The sequence below is a fragment of the Lissotriton vulgaris genome, unplaced genomic scaffold (assembly GCF_964263255.1).
Source record: "Lissotriton vulgaris unplaced genomic scaffold, aLisVul1.2 SCAFFOLD_924, whole genome shotgun sequence".
Lineage (NCBI taxonomy): Eukaryota > Metazoa > Chordata > Amphibia > Caudata > Salamandridae > Lissotriton > Lissotriton vulgaris.
This window is the reverse complement of record NW_028247319.1, coordinates 444,650-466,038: the sequence shown is the minus strand read 5'-3', so window position 1 is coordinate 466,038 and position 21,389 is coordinate 444,650. Positions and strand designations below refer to the sequence as shown.

The 21,389-nt window shown below is 43.4% G+C and overlaps 1 protein-coding gene across 2 annotated transcripts in view; it reads right to left on the bottom strand.

The window, feature by feature from the left end:
- The window catches only part of WIPI2 (WD repeat domain, phosphoinositide interacting 2), a 190,831-nt gene extending 171,100 nt beyond the window's left edge, over positions 1 to 19,731 (bottom strand). Inside the window, exon 1 of one of the 2 annotated variants that reach the window (XM_086949684.1) lies at positions 19,482 to 19,731. In XM_086949684.1, the coding sequence (XP_086805810.1) occupies positions 19,482 to 19,555 (74 nt within the window). In that variant the 5' untranslated portion in view covers positions 19,556 to 19,731. The remainder of the gene's footprint in view (positions 1 to 19,481) is intronic. The other variant, XM_086949685.1, reaches the window with a different exon arrangement.
- Between the last annotated feature and the right edge of the window lie 1,658 nt (positions 19,732 to 21,389).

Genomic DNA, 21,389 nt, shown 5'->3' with positions numbered 1-21,389 from the left:
GGAACTACAACTCCCATCATGCATCACACTCGCCCAGCACTCTCCACAGATATACCCGCCCATTTCCCTTGCTCGGTGCCTCCCCAGAAGAGCCCAGAGGGACGTTTGGAGACACTGACGGAGAGGTGAGTGCCTTAGGTAGTCCTCTACGAGCAACAATACGGGCATTGAACACCCTACTACGGCCCGTATTGTTACACGTAGCTATCTCGGTCTGTCACCGAATACATTGTTACATACCTAGTTCTCTTGCTTAGTCCTACTGACACGGTTGAATGTCCCTGTTATTGTTCTTTTGCTAAACAGAGCAGTGCTCCTTTTCTACCTGAGCTCCTGCCAGGTGAGGTGAGGCGCCTTCCCCACAAGTATTGGGTGAGTGTTACTATGTTCGTGCTTAATTGCATATCCGTGAGCACTGGAATAGCGTAATGTTGTTAGTGCATTCCATAATTCTATGTTGTGTTTTTCTCTTTTCGTCTCTCCTTTTGTGACTTGTTTTTAGACTGTGGCGGAGATTCTACACCTGCTTTCCAGGTGAAAATTTTCCATTTTAACTTTCATTTTTCACTTATGTAAGCAAGCAGTAGCAAAATCATGGTCCTGAAGAATGCATAGGGAACACTCCTGTTAAATGCAGAAACATGTTGACCACTTGCATGTAGATATATTGTTAAATCTACCTCTTTGCACCTATTTTTAACTTTAGGGGTCCGAGAAAAACCAATAAATTATTTTTTCTACTCGAGTCCACCTAATTTTACTCACTTTCACTCATCCTTCACCGCACTGCTTCCCTCAAGTGTATACCTTGCCGACATCATTCTTAAAATACCACTCACATCGGTCTTCATACCCACACGGTCCACCCACCACTCACAGTGTGACCAGTTCTGTGTGCCAACTCCTTGGTATGGAGTCCCCAAATGATGAAAAAATGGTGGTACAGAGCGGCAACTGATGGGAATTTTTCCTGCCCCTAGTTGCATACTGAATGTCGGTGTACACTTGCACTTGCACAGCACAAGTCACAAAGTAGTAAGTCTCGAGCAAAACACTGACTCCTGGGTACTTCTTGTAGTTATAGGTATATGATTGGGGCATGTATCCAGTATAGAGTCGTTAAACAGCCCTCAGACCCTCCCCTAAGTAGTTTTGTTTTGTGATTGTGTACAGCCTCGGCTGTGGGTCTCTCTGAAAATACGGACAAACGTTTTATTTGTCGGTCATCCTTAACAGCACATTTTGTCTGTTTTTTCAGCTCTGTTTTTGACGATAAGTTTCAGTCACAGGACACTCCCTTTACGTAGGAACTTGGTAATAGACAAAAACACGTATAATGGCATCAAACAGTGGTTTGGCTTTTGAGGAAGCGGAAATCCAAAATATTCTGGATGAAAACCCTAGCCTGCTAGAAAATGCCCCCCTCGTAACAAACACTCCGGACGAGGGGTGGAATAAGATCTTAGTTTTAAAAAAATCCCACACCAGAACCACTGTACACGGCATCATAATGGCACAATACCTGCATGGTAACTGTGCACCATCAGGTCTCATTGTGACCAATAGCCCAAGGTTATTTTTGGATGATAAAGAATTCCTTAAAGACTGGTCTCTCATTGCCTGGCGGTGTACTAGAGACTGGTTGGTCCTAATCATCAAAACGGCTAAACGGGTAGCTGACAAAATATTGGTTGAAATACAACTTCTAGAGGGTAAAATCAAAACTACCCTAAAAAACCCTGCCTTTAAAACCGGACAGGACGACACCAACAAGAACACAGAGTTTAAGGAATCGATACTCTTCACGAAAATGGAGAAATTCAAAAAAGACCTAGCCAAGTTCTCCAGAGAGAAAGTATACCCATATACTAGTGACTCATATGTCCCACCCACGTACAATCAGAATGGAGGCCGAAGAGGCTCTAAATACGCCACCTCCAGCTCGGATGATAACTCCAGCGATTCAGATACATCACAACGAGGTATCGGAGGTCCTTCGAAAGGACGTGGTAACAGAAGAGGCCGCAGAGGCAACAACTTCGGTCAAAATAACTTCCAACAATATTGGCAACCGGGTCCCTGGATGTATGGCCCCAATTTCCCTCCAATGGGACATCCCTTCTTCCCACCACAAATACAACAAATCCAAGGTCAGCAGCCTTTTTTAGGGTATGGCCAGAGGAGCAACAGAGGGAGGAGGAGACAAGGTCAAGGACCACAAGTCCGCTGGGCATCCCCGGTACAACAACCGACCATGGACCTGAGGAGTGGCAAGAGGATACCACAAGAGGGAGCTGGAACGAGCGGGACAACCGACCACCCAGCCTCGTGATTAATTTGAGCTCCCATGTCCTCTCCCTCGATGAAGAGAATCTCCTAAATCGTGGGCTTGGTTTTGTGGCCACTCACGAAGGAGACCAGTTCAACACTCAAATCGAGATCTCAAAACTATTTAGAAAGGTGAGACTGCACTACTTTTTTGCAAAACAAAATCCAGTTGATAACATTGGATCTGTTGCCAACACTGGTTTGAAGAGACCCTCCACCTTCAATCCCACTACTATTGGATTACCAACAAGGGTCCAAACTTTTGAGGAGGCAGTAGAAACAGATATCGACCGACTGTTCAAAACAAAGAAACCAAGATCCTATGTCAACCTACCAAATAAAGAGAAATTAGCTCTGCAAGCACTTACGACCAACGATTCCATCATAATTAAGCCTGCAGACAAGGGCGGAGGTATTGTCATCCTAGACAAAGACACCTACAGACAGGAATGTTTGAGACAGTTACAGGACCACAGATCCTATCAACTTCTAAAAGATGACCCAACCGAGAGATTAAAAAACAAAATCAACCATCTGGTAGAGGAGGCCACATCGCAAGGATGGATCACCCCTCAGGAAGGACAATTTCTGTGCACCTCTCATCCCACAATCCCCTATTTCTATTGTCTGCCAAAGGTGCATAAACCCCAAAGACCACCACCGGGTAGACCCATTATCTCCGGAATTGGGTCCATACTGGAGCCTCTATCAACCTTTGTTGATTTTTTCCTGAATCCCATTGTGAAAGAAATGCCTACCTATCTGAAGGACACAAAAGATGTACTTCGACTCTTACCAACTATCGAATTTGACCCTAGTCAGGACCTACTAGTATCCTTTGATGTAGAGTCCCTATATACATCTATCCCCCAAACCGAAACCTTGGAAGTAGTAGGCAACATCCTCCAACAAAGAGACCTACAAACAATCACTCCGGTCTCATTTATCATGGAGTTGGCAGAACTAGCAATGAAGGAAAACTACTTCAAATTTGAGGATACCATCTACCTCCAGACATCTGGCACCAGCATGGGCAGTGTTTTTGCGCCAAGCTTGGCGAATCTGTACGTCCATGCTTTAGAACAAACTAAAATCTTGCATCAGGACAATCCTTACTATGTATCGCTCCGACTCTGGAAGCGATACATAGACGATATCCTTGTGGTATGGAGAGGCACTGAGACCAGCCTTCAGGAATTCCACGGTTGGCTAAACAACTGTAATCAGTTTCTGAAATTCACTGTGGAATGCAGTAAAAGGGAATTGCCATTCCTTGACCTCCTAATTGTAGTCACAGAAGAAGGGCTCAATACAGAACTGTACAGAAAACCGATGGCACGCAACTCGTTGCTTAATTTTGAAAGTTGCCACCCGAGATCCCTAAGAGAAAATTTACCATTTGGACAATTTCTCAGATTGAAAAGAAACTGCTCAACTAAAGAATCATTCGAAAAACATTCTGGGACACTCTCCAAATTCTTGCGAGAAAAGAAGTATCCGGCGAGGATTATCCGCCAGTCCAAGAAAAGAGCCTCTAATAATAACAGAGAGGCCCTCTTAGAGGTAGCCATTCAAAAAGAGAAGACCCAGAGGATGACTTTCGTGAACACGTTTCACACAAGGTCCAATGAAGTTCGGAAGATCATAACTAAACACTGGTCCATTCTGAACACCAGTGGAGACACTCTACCACCACCCCTTTTTGCATTCAAGAGAGGACCGAACATAAGAGATCATCTGGTCCATACCAGACCGAAAAACAGAACACCCCGACAAATCGGAACATTATGGGATATGCCACCTGTGCAAGGACATCACCCATGTGGCAATTGCTCAGCATGCCCTCAAACCACGAGAACCACCAGTGTTGACATTGGAACATCGCGCCCCTGGCAGCAGCGCAGGTTCACCAACTGTAATAGCGAAAACACGATCTACATGATCACGTGCCCTTGCTCAAAGAGGTACGTCGGCATGACAACCCGCAAAACAAAAATCAGAATTGGAGAACACAAAAGCACAGTCCGCTGTCGAAAACAAGCTACTCGATTAACAGCACACTTTTTAGAGAAAGGACATGGGCCGAGCGAATTTCAATGGACGATCTTAGAGCAACCGATAATACCCGATCATTGTCCAGATGTCGGTAAATTCTTATTCAAAATTGAGCAAAAATGGGTGTACAAACTTAATAGTGACAAAGATGGTCTCAATGAACCCATTCCATGGATGTCACTATAACTACACATAGTCTTCCTCAAAAAGTCCAATACCACTGTTTACCGTCTAGCGAGGAACTACAACTCCCATCATGCATCACACTCGCCCAGCACTCTCCACAGATATACCCGCCCATTTCCCTTGCTCGGTGCCTCCCCAGAAGAGCCCAGAGGGACGTTTGGAGACACTGACGGAGAGGTGAGTGCCTTAGGTAGTCCTCTACGAGCAACAATACGGGCATCGAACACCCTACTACGGCCCGTATTGTTACACGTAGCTATCTCGGTCTGTCACCGAATACATTGTTACATACCTAGTTCTCTTGCTTAGTCCTACTGACACGGTTGAATGTCCCTGTTATTGTTCTTTTGCTAAACAGAGCAGTGCTCCTTTTCTACCTGAGCTCCTGCCAGGTGAGGTGAGGCGCCTTCCCCACAAGTATTGGGTGAGTGTTACTATGTTCGTGCTTAATTGCATATCCGTGAGCACTGGAATAGCGTAATGTTGTTAGTGCATTCCATAATTCTATGTTGTGTTTTTCTCTTTTCGTCTCTCCTTTTGTGACTTGTTTTTAGACTGTGGCGGAGATTCTACACCTGCTTTCCAGGTGAAAATTTTCCATTTTAACTTTCATTTTTCACTTATGTAAGCAAGCAGTAGCAAAATCATGGTCCTGAAGAATGCATAGGGAACACTCCTGTTAAATGCAGAAACATGTTGACCACTTGCATGTAGATATATTGTTAAATCTACCTCTTTGCACCTATTTTTAACTTTAGGGGTCCGAGAAAAACCAATAAATTATTTTTTCTACTCGAGTCCACCTAATTTTACTCACTTTCACTCATCCTCCACCGCACTGCTTCCCTCAAGTGTATACCTTGCCGACATCATTCTTAAAATACCACTCACATCGGTCTTCATACCCACACGGTCCACCCACCACTCACAGTGTGACCAGTTCTGTGTGCCAACTCCTTGGTATGGAGTCCCCAAATGATGAAAAAATGGTGGTACAGAGCGGCAACTGATGGGAATTTTTCCTGCCCCTAGTTGCATACTGATTGTCGGTGTACACTTGCACTTGCACAGCACAAGTCACAAAGTAGTAAGTCTCGAGCAAAACACTGACTCCTGGGTACTTCTTGTAGTTATAGGTATATGATTGGGGCATGTATCCAGTATAGAGTCGTTAAACAGCCCTCAGACCCTCCCCTAAGTAGTTTTGTTTTGAGGTAGAGGAGATAGACAAAGGTCTCGTCCTCCTAGTTGTCGTATTTTAAATAAAGAGAGCCCACAGTCTTTCTTGACTTTCTTTCCACTTCAGTTGGTATTTGGAAAACAGAACATTTTCTTTAAATAACCCTCGCCCACCAGGGTTTCCCCTTGGTGGCAATGCTTCGTCACTGGGTTCTTCCAGTTCTGCTGCGGAAAGGGACGTGCTGCAACCTACAGGTTACGTGGGAGCACTTTTTGGTGTGGACTATAAAGGATGAAGAGACAAATAGGAGTTTGTGGGGATGGGGGGGTTGTGGAAGATTAATTGGAAAATAATTGATTCGTACCTCTAGCCGGTACGGTTAAAAAAATGGGGAAAGTAAAAAGTCATGTACTTATTTTGCTAAGTTTCTAATGTCTACATGTTTCAAGCCCTACCCCACGACTATTCGAGTATCTCTAGTAGTGAGCTAGCTAGTATTCCCCACAGTGAATGGATCAAGAACATTGGTTTGGATGCTACATAAAAATTGTTGGTGAATTTGTTTGTAATGGTTGGCCGAACAAGTCAAGACTTGATAGTGCTTTTTATTCATTTTGGGAGATTAGGAACGAATTGTCATGTGAGGATGGTTTGCTACTCAGAGTTGGTAAGCTCATTCCCCCTTGTGTGTTCCGTGAGAAAGTTATCAATTTGTGTCATGAAGGCCATCTTGGCATTGTAAAGACTAAAAGGAGGATAAAACAGTTTTATTGGTGGCCTGGAGTCGATAAGGACATTGAAAAAGTTGTAAGGAATTGCGTGGACTGTATTAATTCAGATAAGAGTTTGTCCACCTGTGGCATTACTCTTCATCCTATTATTGTACCGGGCATGCCTTGGGAGAGGTTAGGTATTGACATTTTTGGTCCAGTTAAGAGCGTGGATTGTGTGCAGAAATATGTGATTGTCATTATAGATCACTTTTCCAAATGGCCTGAGTATGAAATTGTGGATGTAGTAGACTCTGACTGTGTTGTACGATTTATGAAAGATGTGTTTAGCCGTGAGGGTCTCCCTAAGGACATTATTTCTGACAACGGGGGACAGTTCACTAGTGTTCTATTTAAGGATTTTGTCACGGAGTCTGGTATTACTCACAGGACCACTTCTGTTTATCATCCCGAGGGTAATGGAAGCGTGGAACGCTTCAACAGGGTGGTCAAAGGATGTATTGAGTTATCCAACAGTAATGGGAGGAATTGGGAGGACGAATTAAGGAAGACTGTTGGCGCGTACAGAATCACTAAGTGTGATTCTTTAGGTTTTTCCCCTTTTGAAGTCATGAGAGGGCGCTCTCCACGTACTAAAGACAACATGGGCTGGCTTGTACACACCTGTAAGGTGAATTGGTCTGTGGAGGGTGTTAGACAAAATCTGGAAAAAAATCAGCAAGTGTGGTATAACAAGTTACAGAAAAAGAAGAAGTGCGTACTTTTCAAAGTTGGTGATGTTGTTAAAGTGAAGAAGGGGAGGATGGTATGTAAGGGTGAAAGTAAGTACTCTACACCCCTCAAAGTTATTAAAGTCCTATGTAATTCTGCTCTTCTCAGTGATGGCAAAGTTTGGAATGCCAACAGGATTGCCTTGTTTAAAGGACAGCTCAAATCTAATGAGAGCAGTGGAAAATTTGATTGGATTGAGGATGTTGATGACAGTGTGGATTCTAAGGATACGGGGGTTTCGGAACAACCTTCTTGTAGCAAGATTCCCACTGAGAACTGTGATTTGGGTGTGTGTGCTGATCCTGCTGTAGTACCATTTAATGGTGCACACAGTGGTGGGACCACAATTTCTAAACGCATTAGTGTCAAACCTAAGAGGTTTGATGATTATGTAACACATATATGCGATATTTAATGTACTAGTTGTATTTCCTTTATTTCACTATATTGTGTTTTCTTCTGTTGTCTATTTTGTAGGAGAGGGGAAGTGTTGTGTCTCGAGCTGTGCCGCGCGTGTATAGCCACGTGTTAACCTAGTTGCAGTCTCCGTTGACAGCTCGTGTGCAACACTAGGTTGGTATGTTTTGAATGTGTGTGGGGTTCGAGGGTTTATCGTTGTGTAGTAAGGGACACAGTTAATGAGAAGTCTGACCGGCGGCTGCGCCCGCAACCTCTGGATGCTACGTGGATTCAAGCTATTAAATAGATATTACTCTTTAATGATTCAGAGTAATTCTTCTCAACAAAAGTCAGAGGTTGAAAAACACAGAAGCATGCGATGGAATGCCCTTGATGCCTACAGTCTTGCAAAGTGGCCGGAAACTCCAGAGAGATGGCGTTAACTACGCTGCTGAGTGAGGTCTGGCATCTGCCTGAAGAAAGGCCATGTTGCTCACGGACAGGAATAACAAGGGCACCAAAGCTGTGAGCGGACAGATCTAGGCGATGGAAGAGGGGGCACAATGGAGAACCAACTCCTGCAATGCTCTCTACTAGCATCATAAGTTACATATATGTATGCCCAGAGAATGAAAGGTAGTGTTAATTTGAGGGTAGTCGGGTGTGGTCAGGTGTTAGGTGTTCTCCAGTGACTGACCAAGTGTATAAGAGCAGCAACTTAGGACGGCTCCAGAGCCGACAAACGCTTTCTGGGCACTGCGGTGGCCAAGCGGGACATCGCTGCGGTCTGGGCTCAGGCCAAACCCCCTACTGCATGAAAGTGGCGACGGAGGGTGGATTGGTGCGCGGCCCAGGAGGAACCCCTCTTTGAGTCCCAGGGTTGCCCCGAGAAATTTCTTCGGGTTTGGGGCAAATGGCTATACCTACTGCCTTGAGCTACGCATCTAACTTCTCTCATCCCTTGTTGCACTGCTTCTCGGGAGGGGTGGTATGCTCCAAGGTGCTGAACCATGGCTGGGGTTTTGCTGTCTGCCAAAGATGGACTTTGATTTCCTATATAATCATGCTGTCTTTTGTATGTTAGGTTTTCCAAATGCAAATAAACTTGAACAACAGAAAAAACATGATAGTCATAATTATTCAGTAACAAAGCACCAGAGATAAACTGGAGAAGCCCGGGTTGCCAGTATGATTCAGAGAGCCATGACTTACTTAGGGGCATATCAACAAGGCCAACAATGCGGCTTTAACTGCCGTTTTTGGCCGAAAAGCGGCGATTGAATTACCTCACTATTTGTAAGGACACACCAATAGGCATCAGCGCGTGTTTCCTGTTGTCAACCGCCATTTCACTAACACCTTGCATCTCTGATGAGATGCAAAGAAGGTGTTCCCTCTGAAAACAACAGTGAAAAAGTCAATAACCGCACATCGCGGTATCAACAAGCCTGACCCTGACAGCTACAGCGACATAACATAAAAATCTGCGTTAACCGCGATTAACACCGTCAGCTAACGTATGCTAAATTTCAGACTTGGCTATATGTATAAAGGGAGGTGGATTGTCTGCCTACCACCACCATGGCGTATCAACAATGGCTTCCCTATCGCTGCAGTGTTATCGCTGGATTTCCAGCAATAAGCCCGCATTTCGCCGCTATTGCTGCATTATTTATAGCCTCTGAGAGAAGCGTTGATAATAACGCGATATCTCCGCGATCAAATGCAGCGATTGCCGGCAATATTCAAAACAACACTAATTGCGCTTTACGATGATTATCGCAGCTCCTTGTTGATATGTCCCTAAATGATTTGAATGAGACTACATAAATGAAAGTCTCTTTTACTGAATGGAGCCTGGAAGAATAAAAAGGGTAAGTGGAACTAAAATGAAAATGGGAGGGCTTAAGTTTTGTATGGAAAAAGTTGAGGGTCAGGCTACTGGTCAGAGGGAAGATTCAGAGCATCAACATGATTTCTGAAAATTCTCATATTTGTAGTAAACCACAATGCAGTGTGCAAAGAAACAACCTTAATGAATTGAAGTTACAAAAGTATCTGGAAAGGTTAACTTTTTAGTTTTTTTATCATGAATCTCATAAGAGTTGGTGTTACATGGAGTGTGGCAGGCCACTGGCCCCCAAAGGAAATTGTCTTTTAGTTACTTAATTTTTATCTTGAAGACTCAAGAATCCTAGCTTCTTTTCTCCTAGACGCCCTTTAGAGATCAGTGTTTCACTTTCTTGATCAAATTAATTTGGCACTCCAATACATCACCCTCTAAACCAGACCGAAGTTGCTAGTGGCCATTGGCTAAATGACTATAGGAGATAAGATTGGATTTTAGAATACATTACATTTTCTCTTGTTTCGCTAACATTGGAGAACTTAGTTCCATTTTTATTAATATTCGTCTGAATATTATTCAAATTTGTCAATTATACAAATGATTCATCTAGCCAGTCGAGTAATTAAGGGAGATATCCAAAAAACAATTCCCCTACTTTTCTAAATTCAGCTCTGAATCTGCTTACATGCAACCATGTGCACTACCAGATAAAGGACACTTCCTATAGAAAAAATGAAACATGAGTCTGTAAGAGCAAACAGAATCTTCTTTACCGATATCGTAATTTACTATGCCTTTAAAAGCTACTTCCATTTCTGTGTGGAGGTTGTAAACGGGTTGTTCCACATCTATTAAACCACTCCACCGTAGCTGTTTCAATTTCTGTAATCATGAACTACTCCTCAATCGATTTCATGGTGAGACCTGATGGCTCTGAAATCAGATCAAAAGAAGGCTCTGCTACTGTTTGGTGGAAGATTATAATTTACAATTGTTATTGCAGAATTAGCATGTTGGACCAACGAGTGGTCTTGAGTTAAATTTATGGAAGGTGACGCATGAAATGAGATGATAATCAATAGGGAAAAAATGTGTTGTGCTAAGGTAATCACTCAATACCTATTTCAGTGGAAATTAAAGTTAAATAAAGACCACTAGGCAGACACTGCAAGTGGTTCTCACTTCCCAAATTAAAATAGTACAATTCTCTAAACAGGCGCATGAACAGATAAGTGGTGTAAGAATCATTAGACTCACTGTATATACAGTACTACTGACAATTGTAGAGATGAAAATGTAGACTAGAAATTTTACATCAGAACAGAAGCAAACTTAAACTGTAACCTGGAGAAAGGCATTTGTTTAGTTAGAACTTTGTACTGATCACATAATCCCCAAGGGATGTCATTACCAGCGGACAAAGGCACTGCGTCACTATTCCCCATTTAAACATACACAACAAACCAATTGTCTCTTCCTTGGTTCTAAAGGAAATAACTACAATCACTTCACAGGCAATACACAAGGTGATCAGTCACCATTTAGACAACGTTTTTCGATCAGCTACATTGACATTTGTAATGCCGTTAAGAGGTACAACTGGATTAGATCAGTCAAACACATGTCTAGTGAGTGCCTTGCATTGCACTTATACATGGGAACACAAGCAGTAGTTTCGAGAGGCTGGTCCAGATGAGCAAGCACGAAAACATTCCTACAGAAGTCACTGGACGGGGCAGGGCAACTGAACCAGAGTACTACCCACAAAATAGCACACATCTGGGATTAGTTTATAAATTAATAGCCTCTGCTGAGCTACTCAGACAGATCTGTTGTCTATTTCTGTGTTATTTCTCTCAAGTGTAATCTAAGTCTGTACTATTTCACATTTGAATAATTGCATATTTTCAGTCTCACCTGCACGCCCTAGACACTGCAGAACTTCCATAAAGCCTTGCCCTCTTCACTGCAAAACTCATTCAGAGTGATGAGCTAGCTACCTTATGCATGCGTTGGTTGGACTTGAAGTCTGCTCTATGTCAATGTAGCCTCCCAATTCCCGCAGATACACTCCCTCATCATGAGAGGTACGTTTTTTCAGATCCATATGGAAACACGTTAGAAATGACAAGTTCAGCAGTAATTACTGCAAACCTCTAAATATTTCCTGGTGAAGGATGATTGACTAAACTTTCAAAATCTACTGGGTGAAAATACCAGTATATGCAGATTTTGATGTGGAAAGCACCAAGATCTGCCATGCAATTCTCAATTTAGATGTGAAAAACTTGCAATCGCAGTTATGGACCCTGAAAAATACTGATCCATGTGGTATCTGTATTTATTGAGTATCCTATAGATAACTACACCCAATCCCCATACCGGGCCACTTTTATAATTAATGCCTCGTTGCTGCTTAAATGAACCATCCATTGATGCCTCCTCCTAGTAAAGTTAGACCATGCCTATTAGACAATGCCCCTTGTTCAGAATAGAAATTTCAGTTACACACGTGAAAGATCTGGTTTCAATCCTGGCCATCTGTGGGAGAAAAGGTAAATAAAATACAAACAAAACAAAAAAAGGAGGAAACAAGAAGATCGACGCACAGCAGATAATTTGTTTGAGCTCTTTCTCCAGCTCACCAACAAACATATCCTAGATGTTGGCTAGAAACCTTACGTCCAATCATGGATGAGGAAGCAGTATGCCATGTAGGAATAATATCTACAGGCTCTGATGTAAACAGATTGGCCACTGCCCCAAAACAATCTTTCTACTGCTTGACTATCATTAAGAGTTTCAAGGGAGTCAGCCTACACTTCTTGAGAATGTTAAAGATCTTTTTGTTACCACTTCCTGAGTTTCATCAATCATAGTTATCGCCTTATCTGTTGTGCTGACCATCTCTGGGTGTGTCCTTCATATGGAGCCTCTCACTGAGAACCATCATTGGGGCGCCACATACTGATGTCTTCCATGTAATGCTAACACAAAAAGCAATCTCATGAGAGCATTGATCCTCATGCAAGTTCTGGCATACCTCTATGCCGTAATTATGTTTTTTGTGTCTTTTGATACATTTGCTGAGCTTTAGCTTATGTTATAAATCGGGCTCCCGGTTTTCAGTTTAAACAGATTTTCCTTTATCTGTATTTATATATAAAAACTGGAAAATACTAGTACATTTTGCGGCGCTGCCGTGCTCCAGCAGACCAGCCTACATTAACAACGCTTTTGTTGATGCCCCAGCTCCGCTTCGCCCCTCGAGTGAGGTCTTCATTGACGTCAGTAAAATCACACCCCCAACCATCTGGTGTCTCCCCTCCTTAGAGGGTTAAGAGGTGTCAGCCCGGGCTGAGACAGCTTCCCGGGCACACACACAGCCGGACCCTAGTACTTCATAGGTTTTTGAAGGACCAATTACTTGTTAATAAGGCTTAGTTGTTTTTATGTCTCTTCTTAGAGCCCCTGCCTCTTCACTCTGCCGATTGCCTGGGATCACAATGATCGAAAGGAAATTAAGAGACGGGAAGACACCAAAAGATTACCTGTGAAAGAGAAAGACAGACAATAAGTAGGAGAATGAGTACTGCTTTCATTACTACGGCCAGCCAAGCTTTTCCATCATGTAATTAAAGTTGCTGTCATATATTTCCGAGTGATTGGTTTTTCTTGTCCAGCCATTTCAATTTTCATTTGATTACGAGAACAAAAATTGATAAAATATTAAAACCAAAAAAATTGTTCCAATGCATGAGATGAGGTGACAACACTTCGATGGCGTACCTGCACAATTTGATTTATTGCAGACGAGAGACGGGTTCAGGGGTCACCAGATAAAGTGCCTTTTTCTGCTATCCAATAAAATGCCTTTCTTTTCCAATCTATTAAAAGACAGTTTACCAAGTCGAGCTGTGACTTGGCAGGCTTAAGTAGCTCTTTTATTTAGCATTTTGGAACTAGTAGTTAGCTTTCCAATTAGCGGCACACCAGAATATATGGCACAACCTCAAATGTTTGGATTGCATCAGTGATGTAGCTAATTGGTCCCACGCTTTTCTGGTATTATATATTCATCCAGGGCAGGTACCCAACCCAATGCAAAACAGAGGCTGAGACAGTTGTTATGTATGTCTTAGCAAAGCATCATCGCAAAGCAGGAACACATAAAGCACCTCCGCCAGACACTGGTGGCAAGAAGTCAAAGCTAAGAGATCGGGAACAGGATTAACAATTCAGTTCCAGTGAGAGATCGAATTTCCATAAGGACTGCAAACTTTCAAGAACTTTAAAATACACGCCCTGCCAAAACTCTCCTGTGTGCAATAACGAGCCTGGTATGCTGAGCGGAACTAAGAGAAAACTTTCCCGAGCTGACAGGGGAAACAGACGCCAGTTTACTGAAGAATTAGCCCCCCCAGAAATGTTTATTAGCCCCCCCACACTGAAAATATAACCAATAAATGCATAACTAAATAAAGCAAGACAGAGCGGTCGCAAAGCGGCCAGATTATTTACACTCAACACATTAACGCCACCTTACAGAGTTTGCCAGTGAAATGCTACTTTTCTTTTCAGGTCGTTTGCTTTTCAAGCAAAAACACTCTGTTTTCAGAATAATTAGTGTAAAAGTGTTAAATTGTATTCCCTAGGAGTGTTTGCTTTTTTCCAGTAGGTTGTTACTTTTTTTTCAGGCAGCATATTACTGTATTCCAATGCATAATTTGAATTGAATTGCTTCCAGGTGTTTATAGCGGGGTACAATTGAGCTGTAGCTGAAGGCAGTGTGAGTTTCTCTCAGTGAAGCAGTATGGTGTTCAGCTGGGAAGAGGATGTGGCACCCTGCAAATGACAGAAACTGCAAGGCTCAGAGACAAATGGCTTGTCATAGCACTTTTAAGCATATTTGGGACATTCTGCAAATGGCAAAGTCTTCAGATGAATGTATAGTGTTGACAAATAACAACTGAGCGCATGTGTGCATTGTCAATTTAAATAAATGTGGAAAAATACTAGCTGTAGCGTCATCTTTTGCTTGTGGCAAAAATAAATGTGGCTAAATACAGAAAAAATGCCCAAAAAATAAATATGGATAAATACAGACGGAAATGGCAAAAAAATAAACACCATAAAACCGGGAGCCCTAGTTATAAAGTGCCTGGACACTTGTTTTACTAGAAGGTTTAGCAATTTATGAATTAAACAAACAACCTGGTCATCCTGAAACCTAGCCTTCCCTCTGACCTTTGCTCCTCATATAGGCCAATCTAACTTCTCAATGGAGAGGTGACGATTTGGGCCAAGGCATTAGCCAACAGACTGACTCAGGCTGTCTTCTATATCTGCATCAAGGGGCTTCATGCCCAATCAGGCTACAAGACACAACAATAGGCAGGCCCATACACTTTAGCAATAGCAGAGAAACTTCCAGGGTCACAGGCCGTACTCCTAGTGGACTTTCATAAGGCGTTCAACTCCGCAGGGTGGGACAGCTTCTTCTTTCTTCTGACAGGAATGAACTTTGGTCCTAACTTTTCAAAATCGGTCCAACTTCTGCACACTGTTCTTAGAGTGTGTAATGTCTTTGATTGATTGATTGAGAGCGTGGGTCAAGATAGGAGGCTCAATCTCTGACACTTTTCACATATAGTGTGGCACCCGATAGGGATGCCCCCTTACTTTTTGCAATTGCGATAGAACATATGCCCAAATTAAAATATTAGAATGGGCCCATGGCAAATCAGACAGAGTGGTTCTATATTCTGACAACATCCCTAGATTTTTAGATGAGCTCCATTGCTCAGAGCTAACAGCCCTCTGGGTATTGCATGTTGTTAGGAACTTTTCTGGATTACATATTAATATAGCCAACCCCTTGGTATATCCCATTGAGCACTCCCACAGCGACTGGAGTGGGCTAGTGACCTGCAGATGCTGGAGAGAGGATTTAGGTACCTGGAGGAGTATGTTACTGGCGACACTCGAATGGCATGGGTGGATAAAGAAAAAGTGGCCAAAGGTAGATTGGTTAAGCAAAGCCCTGGAGTTATGGTTGATGCTCCCCCTCTCCAACTTGGGAGACTCAGTCATCGTTAAGATGGTGGTCCTCCCTCACATGCTATATCTGCTGCAAAACTATCCCTATGATTCTTAACCTGTATCAATGCCTCGTTGAGGTGTATTGTTGTGGAGCCGATGTCATCACGAATAGCCGTCTAAATGTTTCAAATGTACATACAATGGGGGAGCGGCATCCCCCCCCCCCCCAGACGTAGCCTTATTATAGGGCCGCCCAACTGACGTCTTACACAAATGGCGGTTTCACACCTCTGAAGACTCAGTAAATGCCTTTGAGAAATGGGCAATGAGGGATACGCAGATCCCCCGTTTGCTTATGGAGGGGGACCTCCTCCCAGGACCTGCTGCCAGCCACGAGAGTAGAGTTCCAGGCGTGGGTGGCAACTGTGAAGGCACTGGAGGATCTCCCTGATTACAATCTACTGGAAATAAAGGCAATGCTGGGAGAGATGAAGTCCCGCAAGATCGCACAGATTTACCAATCTCTGGTGGTAACACTCTTTTGAGAGACTGAGGGAGTTGTGGGAGGGAGACCTGGGCTCTCTTGCCGAAAAATTGAGGTAGGCGCTAAAGTCTCAAAGGGAGCCCACAATTGCTTTGGAATACTGTGCCATATAAGTAAAGTATCTGCATTGTGCACTTCTTTTACACAACAGGTTCTGGGAGCTGGAGGTTCTGCCTTCACCACTGTTTACAGTACTCGACCCAGACGGAAGAACTTCTTCACATGGTGTGGGGGTGCAAGGTTAACCTCCTTTTGTGAACGTGTTCTCGAGTGTTTGGGTGAGGTGCTCAGCTGGAGGCAGCCCAGGGCTCCTAGGATGATCCTACATGTCACAGTAGACATTGACAGCAACAGATGCAAAGTGGCACTGTTGTTGTTTGGGCTAATGGTGGCCAAGAGAGGCACAGCAAAAGCATAGAAGGATCCAGAGCCTCCATCACTAGAAGACTGGATGAGAGGTTGGATCGATGTAGGACTATGGAGTGTCTTGTGTATTATACCAGGAGGTATCCAAGGAAACATGCTTAGATATAGGAGGACTGGTGCCAATTTAGAGTTGTTCTCATTGAACCAAGTGCCGGTTACCTGCGATAGTTGGACGTAATGTCGGACGTGCTTGGAGAGCGGCAGCATTGCACAGGTGGAGTGGGCCGTGGATACAACAGGTAGCACCATGGCCTGCTACATGCATACAGATACACATGAGTGAACGACTCACCGCTAATGGAAATGTACTTGTGAGAGTATCCACCTTTTCTTTCCTCTTGTATGGCCATTCAACAACAAAAAAACAAAAACTCAAAATGGTTCATTAATCCCTTGTTCCACAGTCAAGGCTGCATACCTTCAGGTTTCCCTTTGTTTGCTTTTTTTTGGCGTCCTAGTGTTCACCATCTTCCAACAAATCCCTCGCTATTTTAAGGTCATTCGAAGAGTACCACTCTCCCTATGACAGGTCCTGCGTTTTCCCACTGTGTCCCTTCTGTGTGGTGCCTCCCTCAGTATGTGTGTCATCTTGTTGGTGTCCCAGAAGCCATCGTTTAGGGACTCTGGGCATGTCGCAGTTCTTCAGGGCCCCAATATGTCAGCTTCTGCTGCCCCTCCCCCCCGCTCCCAATATGCCACATCCTGCCTTCCTCAGTATGTCATCTCATTGGTGCCCCATATGACAGCTTTTAGGGACTCTAGGCATTTGACAATTCTTCGGGTCCCAATATGCGATTTTGGTTGCCCCCGCCTACCAATATGCCAGATCCTTAATATCACCAAATTGCCATTTCCTAGGAGCCGTATATTGTTCACTCTTCCTGTGATGCCACAATATGTTATAAGCACCGCTCTGTTACCCAATGAGTTTCGTTGGCAACAATTAATAGGCAATCCCCAATTCTTGAGCCTACCTTAAGGAAGCGACATGCTAGTAAATCTCAATTGCAGGTGCTAGCAGGGTATCCATTTTTCTGTTTTTACTCAAAATAATAGTGAATGGGACCACAAAAGCTATCAAAAATAAGAATTGTGACAAAGTTATTCTTTTATATTTCACCTCTTTATTAAATAGAATTTATTAGCAAACATTTCACTTTAATGAAACATTTTACTACATTAATATAAGAAAATATCCTATTCTCAATAGGAATTGAGGGCCTCATTAAGTTAAGGGGGACTTGTTTCCTAAATAAGTCTCTGGCTGCCTAGGGAAGCATACTGTGTAGCAGTATCGGTATGGGGTCCTTTAACTTTGATTTTATACTAGGCAACCCAAAACTGAGAATGTTTCATCATTAGTTACTCTAACCAATAACCTCTCAAGCAACCTCATGAACTAGATCCCATTACATCTCAGGCATCCAAGAAGCATGGCTTTACCAATAACTCACCTCACTACTTGCATCCCTGTGTGCCGAGACTTCCTCTCTAACCACAATCTGACAGAGCCTTTGTTTGGAAGCAATGTTTACGCACATCCTGAAGGAATGTCCTCTTCTGTAGAATCCACCTTTCTTCTAATTGCTCAGAAACTCGTTTGCTCCTTCCAGTTGAATAATGCTTCGGAGCCTGTGGTCTAATATGAAGTGCCCAACAATCCCATTATTAGACAAAGGCCTACTATTCTTATCAGTTGGACGGGTGAACCAAATTCATCTTGGAGCCCTCAATGGTCAAAATAGTGGAAATTATTTATTGCTCATAAACAAAAATAATTCATAGTAAGCAAAACCCTCAAACCAGGAAATTTTCACTCAATTTACATTATCCCAGAAACTTTTCAATCTGCCTTCTCACTAGACGCCAAACACACACTCTTCTAAACACCCAACCCATTTGCACTCAATACATACCCTTACCAATACCCAATCCGAGCCTTTTCCTAGCACCCATGCCGTTTGTTCTTCTAAGCAGTTTCTCTGCTTTATAAATTCCGATGTCATCTACATCTGTGGATACCTTCTAAGCAGTCGGCCCATTTTACACTACGTTTAAGGTTTACCTGCATATGCAATGTACTAGCCGTCTAGTAAACGTGACAACAAAACTCGAAGAAAATCAAACAAAGGTACATTTACGAGTCCTTATTCTAAACAAATAGCTGTGCAGCAGGATGGAGCAAACAAAGCAATACGTGACATTAATTTTCATAAGACGGCCCATACAAGGTATGGAGTGGGTGAAATCTATTTCACATAAGCACAAAGTTGCAATGTGCTCATCTTTACTTTTTTAAAAGTCCCTCCAATGCCCTGTCATTTTATGTGAACTTCTCGTCTGACAATTCTATATGGTCTAGTTGGCAGAAGATTCAATTATGCTAAACGTTCATTTAAATGATCGTAGTTACTCAATGCGCCCCGAAGTATGGCCCCCAACCCGCCACCCAATGGTTCTGTATCCCTGGTCAGCCAATAGTCACTGTCCCAATACCGTCCCCAAGTGCTCATCTCGTCTTAACGCCATGTGTACCCACCAGTGGATGCTATCCTCTGTGCACTCATTACACAGCAGTCAAGCACCCCCCACACCCCAATAATTTTCAAGTGACTCGTCATATGTGACAGTTTCAGCAAGTTCCAGGGCTAAAGGCATTAATGCTTTGTCTGTTGCTATTATTACGTTTGTACTTGTTGGTAAAAGATAACTACACGTGGAAACTGAAGTTGGTTAGCAGAAGTGGTCACAAGTCACATATGTCACGCGGCCACTTGGCAGCTATGCCCCATGTCAACTCTTACGAGCACGCCCATACACACACCATATTGTCGGATCTCTCTTCTATGATTCCCAAGTGAACCATCCTCCACAATGCGGCATGGTCTACTCACCACTATTCACAACAGTTTGGCCCTGCCATGCCCCCAGCATGGTCTAACAGTCCACTCCCATGCATTTGGCCCTTACGTGTTGTCCTGGTTGAAGTTTGCGAAAAGCAGCTGTCCGTTGCCGGCCTCGCCACTCTGACTTGCCAGGTTCATGACTGCAGCTGATCTCGCTGCCCCCTCCTCCTCCTGCTGAGGCTCAGCGGGCCTCTTCAGGCCTCCACATCTCCCCAGAACCCGGTTGTTTACGCTCGGCCACTCAGACACTTGAGCATCAGCTTTGCACAGGCGCACTTCCGACTTCACCAAAACTTCGTCACCTGTGCGCCTGCGCCGTCGCGGTATTGTGCGAACCAACCAACCCTTGTCATGTAAACCAAAATTTACGGAACTCCCAATGCAGTCTAAGCTAATAAATCGGCCATCTTGAAATTCAGGCTCTCGGGGTCGCTACTATAGGTACAGCGCTAGGAACATTAAAGGCAATGTACATCATGCATAAACAATTTAAAAATGATCTGCGTTCTAAAAATCACAATTTATAGTAGGTTTTGTTTGAAATTTGGAAAATTAATTACATCAGACTTTTTAATTTTTGTAGGTGTAACATTAGCAGACATTTAGGTAAACGTAGAGGAAAAATATAGCTCTTTTTTAATCTGTTGGTTTGTTGTCGTGTTATTTACATTTTTCGTGCGCCCACTACTGCATAAAGACTTTGGCTGACCACTGTGAATGATGGCGTTCGTTTCCTTCAAAAGGAACACGCGTGCACATTAAATAGATCCATTTAGTGCGAGTGGGACTACTATTCCAATGTGGGGGTTTGAGAACAAAAATAGTTGGGTTCTCTAATTAAAAAAAATATTTATTAGTAAGCTCCGAGAAAATTGTTTGTACAAAAAAAAAACCGGCAAAGCAAAAAGGCTGGCACCCAATAAGCCAGACCGATTGGCTTTACAAATACCTGTTGAAATGTCATACATGCGAATAGACACGATTCGGTCGGGAGACCCATGATTTCATTTGTGAAGCCAAAAATTGCTTTATTTTGGCCTGTTTCCCTACTGAAATTGCCCCTTCTTCAACAGAAGTCAATGGGCGAAATATTACATATTCCAATTATTAAGTTTAAATCTCCCTCTTTCCCCTTCTAAAATGTTGGCATGTATGAAATGTGTACTTTGCTAGTATGGCAAACCAGTGTCAGGTTCACTGATCCTAATACAGCAGTTTTGAAAGGAAAGGGGTGAGTACACTAATCTTTCTGCCATAGTTTACACTGATGACTGGCATATTTTTATTGCAAGACATTGAAATGGTAAGTGTTCAAAATCTAATACTGCATATAAACTCAATGTTCCCTTAGGTTTAAGGATATTTTCATGTTTGATAAGTGGAATGTGCCCGCATTTGTGACTAGAGGTTATTAAGCTATGTTACATTGCATTAGCTTCCAAGTTATCTTAAGTTACGTTGCCTTAGGTTACGTTAGCTGCCAAGTTATCAGTATGCTTATGATGTGTTCCAATTCCAATTTTTTAGTGTGCCTATTCGTAACTAACATTTTATTGCCTGCAGAGGAGCTGACGAGCCGTGTGCTACATTCCCCGTGGCGTGCTCAGTCAGCACCCTGCTGCAGCTCCAGGGGCGATAACGATAACACCCAGTCGTCTCAGGGGCGCTTCAGGAGCATCAACGCAGAGAAGCCCGGGGTCGTGTCCCAAAGGTCCAGGGTACGAGATCGACCTCCGGACCAATGTGTAGGGATGCAAGTGCAGGGTCCGATCCAGAGTCGTGTCCCTAAGGTCTTGGGAACAGGATAAACCACCGGACTAGTATGCGGGGGGGGGCCAGTGGAAGGTCTGACCACTGCTATGGCATCGAGGACCCAACAAATTCCCTTGGCACCAGAGCAGATCGAGATTCAGCCTCCGAGGCTTTAATGGCGACAGGATCAACCAACGGACTGCCGGACGAGTCTGCAGGG